The sequence below is a fragment of the Delphinus delphis genome, chromosome 1 (assembly GCF_949987515.2).
Source record: "Delphinus delphis chromosome 1, mDelDel1.2, whole genome shotgun sequence".
Classification (NCBI taxonomy): Eukaryota; Metazoa; Chordata; class Mammalia; order Artiodactyla; family Delphinidae; genus Delphinus; species Delphinus delphis.
Window position 1 is genome coordinate 152341823 of NC_082683.1, and position 13802 is coordinate 152355624.

Here is a 13802-nt window from a genome sequence, read left to right on the forward strand (position 1 = left end):
GCATGACAACAGGATTGGGAAGTTGGAATGGGGAAGGCACAGGTCAAGATGGTTTTCTTTGTTTCCTTCTTGTGTGAGTGAATAAAATATTATTTCAATCATTTCATTAACTAGGGCACCCTGCACAAGCTGGGGTGGCAAGCAATATATCTTAATTTTTCTGAACGAGAATTTTCTTTTCACTATTTTGTGTGTCATAGACAACAGCATGACAGTGGGGCTTGAATTTACCTGCATCCCTTAGTATTAGCCTAGGCCCATGTATGGCATGTGTGCTAGCTAAAGCTGCATTACTGTCCTTCCATCTTCCCTTGATTGCAGCCACACAATAGCCAAAGTGATCTCCTTAAACTGTAAGATAGATCATTGGAATCCTCAGTTAAAACCCTCCAATGAATTCCTGTTTCATGAAAGCCAACCTTATACTGGCTTATAGGTTCTTGCGTCCACTACCAGCCCTCCATCTCCGAACTTATCTCTTCACTTTCCCACTTGGTCACTCAGTGCCAATCCCTGGCTTCCCTGCCTATCCTCAAACAAAGCAAGAGCACCTGCCTCAGGGCCTTTGCACTTGCTATGCCCTTTGTTTTGAATCTCTTTCCTCTCCATATTTACCTAGCTCACCCTTTTACTTCCTTCACTTCTCTTCACAGTCTTCTTTGTCAGAGAAGGCTTCCCTGACCACTCTACAAAAGAGCAACCCTCATGCCCTGTGCCCCCTGTTTTCCTCACGCCACTTTACTTTTCTCCTTGGTCCTTGTTTCCATTCCATATGCTCTGTATTTACTTGTTTGTTTTGTCTCTCTCCACAAGACTAAATTCAAAAAGGTCAGGGTCTTTGTTTTGTTCCTTAGGTTAGGCTTAGGTTCATGTTGGGGACAACTGGATGTTAACAACATAACACAGAGATAGTAATAGGTGTGTTTTCTTTACAACAGGGTTTCAAAGTTTGCTGGTAAAGGACATAGCATTTTTATCCTGCTTGCAGTGACATGGAGGCCGTGCCCTAATAGACCCAGGTCAGGGGTTGGTAACCAGCATACTGGTTGGTAACCAGCTTACTCACTCAAATCCAGTGAGTAATCCTTGGATTTGCCCAGAGTTTAAGCCAGGGTGTTCCTAGTTGTGTGTATATACTTGGGGGTGGGGGAATCAGCCAGTCTTGATGCAGAGTTTCAGACAAACCCGATGACCACAGGGAGAGGATGTGGTAGCTGAGAAAGAGATTCACAAGCCGTTATTAAAGATGGAGGGCAAAGAAACTACTTTTTTTAGAAGCGGGGGTAGGGAAAAGATGGAAGGAAAGAGCATGCTTTTTTTCCACATGGTAATTTAGGCCTAAGGAGCTGAGCTGGCTTTACACCCCGTGAAACCAATGTCTTAGGAAACACTGGTCTCTGCCAGAAAGCTACTTTGTAGCTCTTCTTCATGCCTCACCACACACTGGGGTTAGGAGGTATGGTCCTTAAGATCCTGTTTGGTGGACTTCTCTGGTGGCGCAGTGGTTAAGAATCTGCCTGCCAATGCAGGGGACATGGGTTCGAGCCCTGGCCTGGGAAGATCCCACATGCCGTGGAGCAACTAAGCCCATGAGCCACAACTACTGAGCCTGCGTGCCACAACTACTGAAGCCCATGCGCCTAGAGTCCGTGCTGCACAACAAGAGAAGCCAATGCGATGAGAAGCCCGTGCGCCGCAATGAAGAGTAGCCCCCACTCGCCACAACTAGAGAAAGCCTGCGCGCAGCAATGAAGACCCAATGCAGCCAAAAAATAAATAAATTAATAAATTAAAAAAAAAAAAAGATCCTGTTTGGCGTAGCAGAGAGGCACAGTTCTAGGGCCCAACGAAGACAAGGTGAGAGTAAGAGGGGAAATATAGGGCCAAGCTTTAGAAAGGACTCTAGTTGTATGTGTGTGTGTGCGGGTGTGTATATTTTGTGTATTTTGCACCCCTTTTAAGCAAGGGTATTTGGGATGGAAGCTACAGTGGAAAGAAAGAGGCTTTATTTCTGTTTTGTGAAAGATTTGTTATCAAATAAGTCCCAGCCCGTTTATTTGGTTGGTTATTAATTATTTTCTCCCCAACATGTTTCAAAGAAACTAGGGCAGTGTGGCTGTGCCTGTGGCGAGCAAGCTGGGACAGGAAGGAAAAGTGGGGACGAGACTTCTCACTACAGAAGACTCTTTCAAGGGCTCGTTCCTCCTTCGGAACCAGCCTGTTCAAACAGCCAGGAGAGTTGGGCTATTCTTCAACATCATACTTTTCCTAAAATACCTTGGGGAGCCGACAAAGTCCTTTCCTTCCTTGCTGTTCTATTTATTTATTTATTTATTGCGGTACGTGGGCCTCTCACTGTTGTGCCTCTCCCGTTGCGGAGCACAGGCTCTGGACGCGCAGGCTCAGCAGCCATGGCTCACGGGCTTAGCCGCTCTGCGGCATGTGGGATCTTCCCGGACCGGGGCACGAACCCGTGTCCCCTGCATCGGCAGGCAGACTCTCAACCACTGCGCCACCAGGGAAGCCCTATTTATTTTTATTTTTTTAAAATTTATTTTCGGCTGTGTTGGGTCTTCGTTGCGGCGTGTGGGCTTATTGTGGTAGCTTCTCTTTGTTGCGGGGCATGGGCTCTAGAGTGCAGGCTCAGTAGTTGTGGCATGTGGGTTCAGTAGCTGTGGCACGTGGTCTCAGCAGTTGTGGCTTGCAGGCTCTAGAGCGTAGGCTCAGTAGTTGTGGTGCACGGGCTTAGTTGTTCTGCGGCATGTGGGATCTTCCCGGACCAGGGATTGAACCTGTGTCCTTTGCACTGGCAGGTGGATTCTTAACCACTGCACCACCAGGGAAATCCTCCTTGCTGTTTTAAAAGAGAGAAGGGAACTTGATTGTGTGCCTGGATGAGAGTTGCTGGAAGGAGTTCTGTGTTCTCAGATATGAGAGCTCAGAACTTAAATGACCTGCCAGGAAGCTGTTTTGACCTGAAACTAAGGCCTGCTATTAGTCATGCTAGAGACCCAGTGAATGGAACAGCTAAAACAAACAAAAAACAAACTCCCAACCTCCCCAAAAACCTTTGGGAAGGTGGGAACTGGAGAACCCCAGAAGAAAGATAGGGAATAGCTGCTATACGGGAAACTAATTTTCCCGATAGGCGTTTTGTTAAAAACAAAAAAATAAAACAAAGAAAAGAAAGAAAGGACTGCCAAGCCTGACTCTTTTTCATCCTTCCAAATTCATCCTTTCTTCAAAAGCTTCAGCTTCACAGTTCTCTGACTGCGGATTCTAACCAAGGTGGGCAGAGCAAAGCTCGTACTCCAAGGGAATGAAACTGGAAACCAGGGCTGCGAGTCACCAGAGGCAAGCGTTGGCAGAGAAGCATGTCAGGGTCCAATGACAGGCTAAGCTCTGGGCTTGCACAGGTAAGCTCTCCATGTAGCCGTGGCAGACCCCTTCTCAGCTTTGACATCCATTGACATTACCCAAAAGTGGATACACATTGAGCACAGCACAGTCTCCAGTGGGCATGGGTTTTATTCTCAGTGCGCAACAGTTTGGTTTCTGCTCATCAGCAACAGCTTTATTGGTTCCAAAAAAATTACCCTTCTTTTTCCTTCTTTTAAAACTCCCCTTCTAGTCTTCCTTTCTCAATGGAACAACATATTTGAATTTCAGATTTGCCAGTTTATAGCATTTTTTTCTAAGAACCCTATAAATACATGCAAAACATTGTACAGAGAGCTTAAATAATATCAAAATGCAAATACAGATTGGGTGCACGGTTTAGCTGAACTGCAGATTACGGCAACACACGCTGGGGTACACATTGCTTTGATATCACCATTTGTTTGTTTATGTCATGCAGATCACAATAGTCAATCTTTTGTTTTGTTTTTTTTTCCTTTTATATAAAAATACCAGTGCCTGTTATACTAGTTACTGAAAAAAAAAAAAAAAAAGAAGAAACTCAAAATTCCTATCTGCTGACTTGAAAAGAACAACACAGATAGATTTGTTGGCACATATATATGGCATATTCACATATGGCATATATACATATGGGGAGAAATATGTACGAAAGGCCAATTCAGTCATGGGGAGCTCACTTCCCTCCATCTCTCCTAATCAGGAGGAAAGGGGACAGCAGGCCCAACAGCAGGGCTGGAAAGGCAAAGGACAGCACTGAGCTAAATGGAAGGGTGTCTGGTCTTTTCTGAGGAAGAGCCTGGAATGGCTTAAGAAGAGCAGACATTTATAAGTGCCCCACCCCCACCACAGTAGTGGGGTGGTCCTCAGATACGGAGAGTGAGGAAGAGTGAGGAAGTACACACTTCGTGATGACATCATGGGCTGCTTCAATCACTAGGCAGGGAAAGGAGGAAAGAAAGGAAGTGACGTGTTCAGAGGTTTCAGGGCACATGTGAGCTTGCCACACCCCTCTGGTGTTTGGCAGTAAGGTCATCACTCAGATTTAAGTGTGCAGACTCCCCCCTCTGGAGCTCAACGGGAAGAAGGAACACAAACTCTAAAGAACTCACATGTGCTGGTGGGATTTCTCGGTGGTCTCTCTACAACCTTTAGAGATGGAGAGTCATTTCAGAGGGCAGAGGGCACCTGTGGGAAGGATCTAGTCAAGACTGTCACCCAGGCTAGAACCAGCCTTTATTTTTCCACTTAGAGCTCTACCTCCCAACTAATATATCACGTGAAACTTTTCTAGGGGAGGGAAGGAAGTCTCAAATCAAATCCTTGCATAAAAAGTCGCTAATGGAAAACTCCAGGGGAAACAGGAGGTGAAAAGAACCATAAAAAAGGCAAACCCCAAATCAGAGAGAGTATCCTTGCAGCCCAGTGTCTTGGGTACCACTCTGCCAGCTGTTCTTCAAGAAATATAAATCTATCTGAGGTCCCTGATGCTGACCACTAGTTCCTGGTACCCATTTCCATGGGGGTGCACACTCATTTCCTGCTGGCTGTCCCTTCTTCCTGGATGCCTTCCTTCCCATCCGTAATCCACTGCCCATTCTCCTAGGTTTATCAAGAGAGGAATCTAGGATAATATTTCCCCCTTTTCCCCATCAGACCCTTTTCAAATCCAAAGCACCATTTTTGGGGAAAGCTTTATTAACTTATGCCATATTTATTCACTGCCAGTTGGATCACTGCAACTGAACAGGAAAAAAAATTTATATAAAAAATATATGCACATAAATACTTAAACTTAATTCCATATCAACAAATTTATATTAAAAACATTCTAGAACCCAACAAATTTTTTTTCCCCTAAGTATAAAGATGGCTGTTTGGAGAAAGGAAGTTTGGTGCATTGGTTTTAAAACCAATTGCAAATATACTATAAGTCACCTGCCATGTCTAATAGCTGGTTATGTGCTCCCTTCCACAGGGTTACATGACAGCACTTTATTTTAAATCCTTTAAACAAAATACATATGGCTGACTCAAAAAATATCAGTTTCTCATCTAAAGAAAACTATATTTCTTTGCATAATATTTCTATATTTTCTCTCCTACTATGGAAACTAGAATACACACAAAATCCCCTTTGACTTTAAACAAGTAGACACAAGCCCTCACAAGTAACCTGTCAGGCACCATGAGAGTCTTTTGGGAGCAGGAATGATAAAATAGCCTCCAAAGTTTGTTTTAAAAACTGATCTGAGGTAATAAAAAAGACTCGACAGAACTAAATCTTCCACTGTACTTAATAAATATATATGTGAACACCTAACGCCTCGGGTGAGCTATTTTTTCCCCCATTAGTATTGAAGACAGAGAAAAGATCACTGAAACGTGTAACCTTTACAAAACCAAAATCAGATCTGGTCGCTGATGTAGTAATAGGGATGTGCAGGGGATACTGTTTCTTTATTCTTCTTTCCTAGGGCAGCTCAGGTGAAAGGGTGAGGGAGGAGGGATCCAGAAGAAAAGGCCGGAGAGGAGAGGTTCGGGTCACCTGACTCCCAAATGGAAATTCGGCAGCTCCTAACAGCCTCAAGCCCCTTCTCCCTACTCCCATCACTCTAGAAAGAGGGGGTAGGCTTCATTTACCCAGTGGGAGATGGGAATTGGCAGACATGAGCTGACCCCTACACGGAAGAGCTTACAGCAGCACGGTAGGGATAGAAATGGAGATCCTGCAAAGGCGGCTCCACCCTGTTGCATTAAGGAACACTTAACAAATCTCCTAGCCAAGTCCCCAGCTCCTGAGAGACAGGTGGGAAGGGGACGCTTTGGGCAGTGTTCAGGGAGAGAAGGCACAGGGCTTAACTGTGCAGTGCTGAGCACATTCTGGAAGGGGCTTGAGTGGGGTGTGCAAGAGGGAGGGTGGAAGCAGGGGAGCTTTACAGGGTGGGTCTTTTGCTCCTTTAAGTCGGGAAAGCGTCAATGAAGCCTCCCACTTTGGATACATGTTTTCAAAATCAGAATATTTGAGAAAGGCTGGGGTCTTTTCAGAGACTGATGTTGGCGGACATGGCAAAGAGTAGAATTAAAAACTAAAGGGCACGTCAAAGCTGCTCCCCAGCCACCTAAGCTCAAGGTTTCTGGTTTCTGAGAGGAAGGTTTGCTCAGATGCTGCTGGAATGGAACTTTGGCCTCTCCCAAGGCTTCTCAATACTCACTGTCCCAACAATCAGGTCCTGCCCTGGAAGAGCCTTGGTGGATGGCTTTGAAAGCAGTAGTGGTCACCCCGAGGAGGACTCCACCGAGTTGACTTTGATGGTCTGTTTTCCAAGTCCAGTTAGGAGGCAAGGTCATTCTTAATTCATTCCTTTGCCCCCACTTTAGGAAGAGGAGAAAGCTCAGGCTTCAGGTAAAAACTACAAACCGCATATATGCAAGCTTCACGTCAATGCTGATCTCCCTGGCGCTTAGAAAGCACACACACCTGACAACATGGCAGTTTAGAAGCAGATAACCTGGCAACAACAGGAATATATTTTTACCAGCTCTCAATTGCTTCCAAAGGACCCTGTTAGCAAAGAAAACTATCTGCCTCTAGAACTAAATCAAGGGCTCCACTGGGGCCAGAAGGGAGAATGGTCAAAGTCGACTTAACTCATCCATGTCCTTTCCATTTTCTAATCATCACAACTTAAAAAAAAAAAAAATTAGTGAAGCTAAGGAAGACAATGGTCACAAAAGACCAAGAGACCATGGGGAGGCTTGACTGGAAGGGCAGAAAGAGGTAAAGGGCTTTAGGTATAAGTTTTCAAAATGGAAAAATTGTTTTAAAACAATCACTCTATAGGCTGATTCTGTACCTTCCATTCTTACCTCAACACATTTCATTTGAGGATATCTGTCACTCTGAACTTTTAACTGAGCCTGTAAACAGCACAGACTCATAGGGTAAAAATCCAGAAGTGAGGAGATGGCTGACACAGGTATGAATACTGGTGAGAATTTAGGTTGGGGTCAATGCCAAAAGGATTCTTGTCATTTCTTTAAAAATGACAACTGATACAGGCAAGGAGTATAGATCTATCATTCATTACTTGCCTGGGGTCTAACTGGGTCCTGCTACAAACCCCAACTCAGGTTTCAGCTGAAGTCCTCGTAGGTCTGTGCTCTTGCCTCTTCATGGCCAGGTGGGGGTTCACACATACTTGGGAGCAGCTGACATGACAGTGAAAAGTCCCATCATCCCCTTAGTGATGGGGCAGATGAAAAGGGAAATAGGGAAAGCAGGAATGGGAGTCAGAGAATGAAGTTCAAACTGATGTCTCCAGGCTGTGTAGAGGGCTGTCTGAGTGGCAGGCAACAATTTGCACTTGGCAGCAATCCACCGCATTGTTGTTTTTGTTGGCTTGTGGAGTGACCTCACCATCCGACGGGAGCATCCTAGTCCCAGGCTTAGAGACCTTTTCAAAAGTTTCCTCTTCTTGCTCATCCAGGAGTGGTGTTCGTGGCCCCTCCTCATCTATGGCGAATTCAGGGTGGGTCATGAAGTTGTGGATGGAGTTTTGGTTCTTGGGTTTCTGAATGCTTTCATGGAGGGAACTATGGAATGCTTTGACCACTTTGATCTACACCAGGGGAAGGAAAAGGAGGATGAGAAAATACGGAGGCAAGAATTGGTTAGTAGAACAAGGAACTGGGGGGTTTGAGGACAGAAACAAGACCCAAACTACAAGACACTACTGCTCAACAACCAAAACCAAATATATGAGAGGAGATCATGAAACACTAGAAACATCAGGTGGCTCAAATTTCAAGCATTGAGGTGGGGTGGGGAGAGTGAGTAATGGCAAACAACTGGAATATTTCAAAAGCTGCATAAAAACAAAGCAGAAAACCCAAAGCAAAGTTAGCATTCCCAAACAATCCACTCTTAAAATGAAACAGGAAACAAAACGATTCATTAGTTCTTTTGGATGGAGGGCAAGGACGTTGGAACTAGGTGCAAATTAATAGCTGAACTTAAAATATAATTTAGACATGTGGATTTTTGTGCTGAAGCCAAACATTTTGTGAATGTGGAATGGAAAATTACACACTGAAGTTTAGTTATCTGTTTAAAACCCTCAAAGAGCCAAACACATATCAATTCGCACGCAATACACTTTGGGTGATAAGTGACCATGAATACCATTCAGCAAGGCAGACAAACCAATCTTCATTTGTGTCAGCAGCATGCAAGAAATGAAAACTCTTATACTCTCCAATTAGTAATTGCTCTTTCAGTCAGGAAACATGCATATATATATATAGTCCACAGCCTCCACCATGTCCTCTTCCCCCAAAGAAAGTAGAACTCCATTCCTTCAGTCCCTCCCCTGGAAGAGGTGAATGAATACAGGCATCAAAAGATGCCTCCCCCTGACGCTGACAGAAGGCCCGCTCTCTCAGCTCAGATGAGGCCGGACACGCATGGCCATGTCTCTGACACACAGCAGCTGTGCCCAGTCGTGCAGCTTTCTCCAGCTGTTTGTAAATTATGAAGAGGAATGTGATCTTATGTAGAGAAGGGAAAGGATGGGACCAGGACAGAAAACACCCCATCCAGGAGGCAGTGCTACAAACAAGAGGCTTTTCTGATGGGGGGGACCAAGAGGATGGGGGAAAGGAAACAATTTGCAGTTTGACTGGGCAAAGGGAAATGCACTGCCCTATAAGTGTCAAAGTCTTTGTTCTACTGCACAACAAAGGAAGGGATTCAGTTTAGAGAAGAGGAAAAATTGACAATAATTGATCCCTGGGCCCAGCCTTCACCTTATCCACAGGGAGCAGCTCCTTTTCTGAACTGGGGGCCTCGCTGAGGTATGCTTTGCAACTTGGGTTGGTAGAATTGGAGGAGGGGAGAAGGTTGGATCCTGAGAGTTTGGAGAGAGAGGCCAGGGGAAAAGAAAGTGGTCCTAGGACAGTTTTAGTTGTTGGGAGGTGGGTGATCCTAGTCTTGTCCCAAAGTTCTTTCCTCAGAAAAGAAATGGAAGTAATGCAGGAGAAACTGTTGAGGTGGGGAGGGGGATAAGGAGAAATGATGAGGGTTGGGGTAGGGCACATCTTTCGTTACTCTGCTCTTTAAGCAAAGAATATGTTCCTGGAAAAGAGGCAAGAATGTGGAGACATCAGAGCACCCAAAGAGGCAGGCAAATAAACTGGTTGGATTGCTTGTCTCAGTGTTTCCTATCACTGTAGAGAACCTACAAAAGTAATGCACAAAGAAGGTTCATTAAAGTTGTGTCTCTGCTGGCTAAGGCTTTCCTTACCTTGCCTCACTCCACAACAGACTGGCAGACTCACCCAGGATGGAGGGTGCTCAGAGCTCAGAAGGCAAAGGACTCTGTCACTCAATGGAATCCGCTCAACGCTTCAGCCAAGAAGAATCAAGGAACCTGGGCACACATTCACCATGCTGCACAGAACGTTAGGACCTACTTTTCTATCTTCAGGTGAGATCAGATGGAATAAAGGTTCCATCTGGCTTTCAGGAAATCCCAAGTTTTAATGGATCTATGCCAAACATCTTAGAGCAAGGCAACTTGGATTAAGTGAGCCCAAACCCAATGCCTTCTCCCCTGGCCCTAGTCAAGAAATGGGCTCAAAGCCATACCACCCCCTGTAGGAGTGATAATATAGCCCACACTTTTCACTCACTCTTCAGATCTCAGCATTTCTAACAAGTGCTACAGGAGAACAGGTACCTTTATACCATGAGTTGATCATCTTCAATATCACTGATTTCCAAACTTCCTGCTTCTATTTTTTTTGAAGCAATTGAATACTTTGTTGAAATAATGATATGTGAAGTCCTATCTAGAAAACAGATTTTTAAAAATAGGAGTTGGAATGGGGGTCTGGATCCCTGTTTGCTGGCTTTTCCTCTCACCTGTTGGGGTGATCAATCACTGTTACAGGTAAACAATAAGGGAGATCAGAGTGAATTGGGGATGGGTAGATGGAAAAGATAGGGACAATTTCTTTTTTGCGGGAGCAAGGAACAGTCATCCAGCTAGATAACAGGACTTCTGGAATCTAAAGGGAAAGCAGCCACCTGTAAGGGAAGCTCAAGACAAGAGGAGTCGGAGAGCTAGGGAGCACCATCTTGTGGCCTGGCAGGTGGAGAGAAGGGTGGGGCTGTGCCAGAATGCTCCTCAACTCCAGCACTGGCCTCAGAGACTATATAGTGCGTGCCGATGAACAATCACACAGCTACATCATCACCAATCCACCCCGAGTGGTGGCATCTTCCTTTCTGGATGCATGGTGCCTGGTGCATGAGCAGTGTATGGGGAATAAGACACAGATAGTGAGGTGGGTGCTGTGAAAGCTTCAGGTCCTCTCCACTCAGTCAATCAACCCTTCCTTCCCCAGTCATCATCTCTCAAAGTCTCTGGGAAATGTCTCTTCTGTGGCCCCTATCCTACAGGTGAAAGCGGATGACTGAAGGACAACACTTTCTCATGGCTCAGAAGCCCAAACCAGGCTGGACCTTAGGTTAGGTATGAGCACTAAGGGCCACTCTCTGGAGCCCAATGAATGGACAGATGAAGACTCCATTTCCTCAGCTGGTATTCTGTAGGTTTCTGCTCCTTTGTCAGAAACCAGGGGCAGAGAAGGGATTAGGACCTTCTTACAGAGAGAAATCTTAGAGGTTTATCTACTTGAAGGTTAGAAAAATAAATGAATTCATTTGGAACTCTGGAATGGGAAATGGGTTTTAAAATGCATGACTATAACTTCTAGGCCCTCCAATAGGAAGGCACAGCTGGAGAAAGAGCAGGTGAGGCCTGACTCTCCTGAGTTTCTAGCCTTTGAGGGTTTGCACCATATCCTCCACCAGCAATTCTACTACATGAGCCCAGTGGGCTCTGTCTTTTCCTTAGTCTCCTTCTACCTTCAAATTACCAGGGCAGCTGACACTACTCCTTCTAACAGAGAGGCATGATTTAAGAAAGAACAGTAACTAGTTAGAAGGACACGACAAAACTAGAAGAAAAAAGGAAATGAGAGGAATATGGAAGGACTAGAATGAGAGGCTCTTGCATATCTGTAGGGTAAGACTTACATAGTTCTTTGACTGCCTTTGAGCCTAAAGAATATGCCTCTAGGGCTTCCATGGTGGCGCACTGGTTGAGAGTCTGCCTGCCGATGCAGGGGACACGGGTTCGTGCCCCAGTCCGGGAAGATCCCACATGCTGCGGAGCGGCTGGGCCCGTGAGCCATGGCCGCCGAGCCTGCGCGTCCGGAGCCTGTGCTCCGCAACGGGAGAGGCCACAACAGTGAGAGGCCCGCGTACCGCAAAAAAAAAAAAAAGAAAAAGAATATGCCTCTATATAAACCTCCTCTCCCCCTGCCCCTCATCTCTCACACGAGAACACTTAGAGTTGGCTAGAAAGACAACAGATAAGCTAAGTCTGATCAACCTACACACTCACAGTCAAGTGAACCACAGATAGTGCAATTGTTTTTTCTTTATCCCCCATCCCAGGGTTACGGGAGTGGGGGAGGAAGAAACAGACTCAAACACTCAGATATTTGAAGCCCAGAGTATACTTAACACAGAGAGACTCCTTCCCCACCAAATACCTTAATAGCATTATCAGCAAAGAGCCTTCCATTTCCTCTCTGTGTCCCACTTGGGGAAGGTAAAAAGATCAGGAATAGGAAGGCATAAGCATTAGCAAGAATCCAATAATCTACCAATAATCCACCAGATCTTAGGTTGAGCCTTCACAGCTTTCCGGCTAATAGGCTGGCTGAGAAAGGGGTTCCTCAAACTTTACATGCAAAATAAGATATGAAGTGCTGGCTATAAGTAAAACAAACTAGAGGAAAGGAGAAGGGAAAAAAAAAAGTTTGCTCTTCGGAAATTCCTAAAAGAAAACAAAAGACTTCCTGAGTCTTCATTCGGCTTACCCTTACCCCTAACCTTAGGAGACAGAGTTGAGACTCAAAGGAGCAGAAGGAGAGAAGAGAACAACATATTCAAACACAGCAACAAACAAAGTAAAGTAAAACAAACAAACAAACAAAACTCAAGGAAGGACCAGGCAATGCAGAGGAACAATCAGAACACAGGATTACTGTCTTTAAAATGGTTACGGTTTTAAGAGCTTTTCAACATAAAAAAATAAAATAAAATTAAATAAAATGGCACACAGCCCGGTTTTGGAGTGGAATTTTTGCCCCGCTTTTCTTCCCTTAAGTCAAAGATCAAAGGGAAAAACCAAAAGGAAAAGATAACCACAGCTGGTTAAAGTGAATGCTACGTGCTCTCTTGTGGTCATTTTAGCAAATCATGCATCATAATAGACTATCACTCACTGCCCAGAGTAGGAGATGAAACAGCAGCAGCAACAGAAGTGGTGGGGGGAGATTTGACTGGTGCAACTGTTACATAGGATGAGCTAGGAACATGTTTTACATCAAGGTGTTGACCCATGGTCTGGCGCTTTAGGACTCCCTTAAAAGAGGCTCCCGTCTGGAATGTGTTAATTACGTCGATCTGCAAAGAATCAGAAAGTGAGACAGCTTTGCTCCACAGTCAGAAAGAAGTGAAGAAAGAGGAAGGGAGGGTCCAAGAGGGTTAGGGAGGGGTTGGAAAGAGCTGGGAAAAAGGGACAGGAGACGGAAAGCAAGAGAGAGAGTCCCTTACACACAAGACAATGGTGAAGAGAAGGGGGAAAAACATTAATTGCACATCACACTTCATTTAAGGAACAGTTTGCCATGGAGTCTAAATACCCAGCCAGAATCCAGTCTTCTCTTCCCTTTTAGCCTACGATGGATATTTTAGGTGTGCTGGTATCCAAAAGTATCTAAAAATTTAAATGGACTTTCCCACTCATGATTCCTGACAGAGAGTGACAGCTTATTCACTGTCTTATGCTCTGACCTGTACTTTCTTTTTTTTTTTTGACCTGCACTCTTAAAAAAATAAGGCATGCAATTTAAGATAGTAGGCAAAGTGTATATATTACTGAATTTTGAGGCTCAGGAACCTCTAAACCAATTAAATTGACTACCTGTTTTTGCAGATTTTCCAGGAAAACAACTCATGTGTTTAAACAGAGGCGTGTAGTAATCCACAGATGCCATGGCACACAGGTGGCACACATGGCACACAGGTGCCATGGTGGAAAGGCTCCTGGACCATGAGTTGCTGGGCTCACCCTCTTCTGGGTTCTTCTCTGAGACTCCCTGTCCTTGGGCAGAAGTGGATAAGGCCCCTGAAAGTGGAGCTCAGGAACCCAGTGGCCAGGCTCTGTGGAGAGAATGCCACTGGCAGCATTCGCGCACTGGAGATCCTGAGAGGCTGGCACAAGTGCAGATGAGAACTCAGC

The 13802-nt window shown here is 45.1% G+C and overlaps 1 protein-coding gene across 1 annotated transcript in view; it reads right to left on the reverse strand.

Annotated features, from left to right (window-relative positions):
* Nucleotides 1-3510: 3510 nt before the first annotated feature.
* ATP2B4 (ATPase plasma membrane Ca2+ transporting 4) overlaps nucleotides 3511-13802 on the reverse strand; it is a 99880-nt gene continuing 89588 nt past the window's right edge. Inside the window, exons 21-22 of the mRNA XM_059996375.1 lie at nucleotides 12857-12964; nucleotides 3511-8042 (exon numbers count right to left, since the gene is read on the reverse strand). Of these exons, the coding sequence (XP_059852358.1) occupies nucleotides 7728-8042; nucleotides 12857-12964 (423 nt within the window). The 3' untranslated portion in view covers nucleotides 3511-7727. The remainder of the gene's footprint in view (nucleotides 8043-12856; nucleotides 12965-13802) is intronic.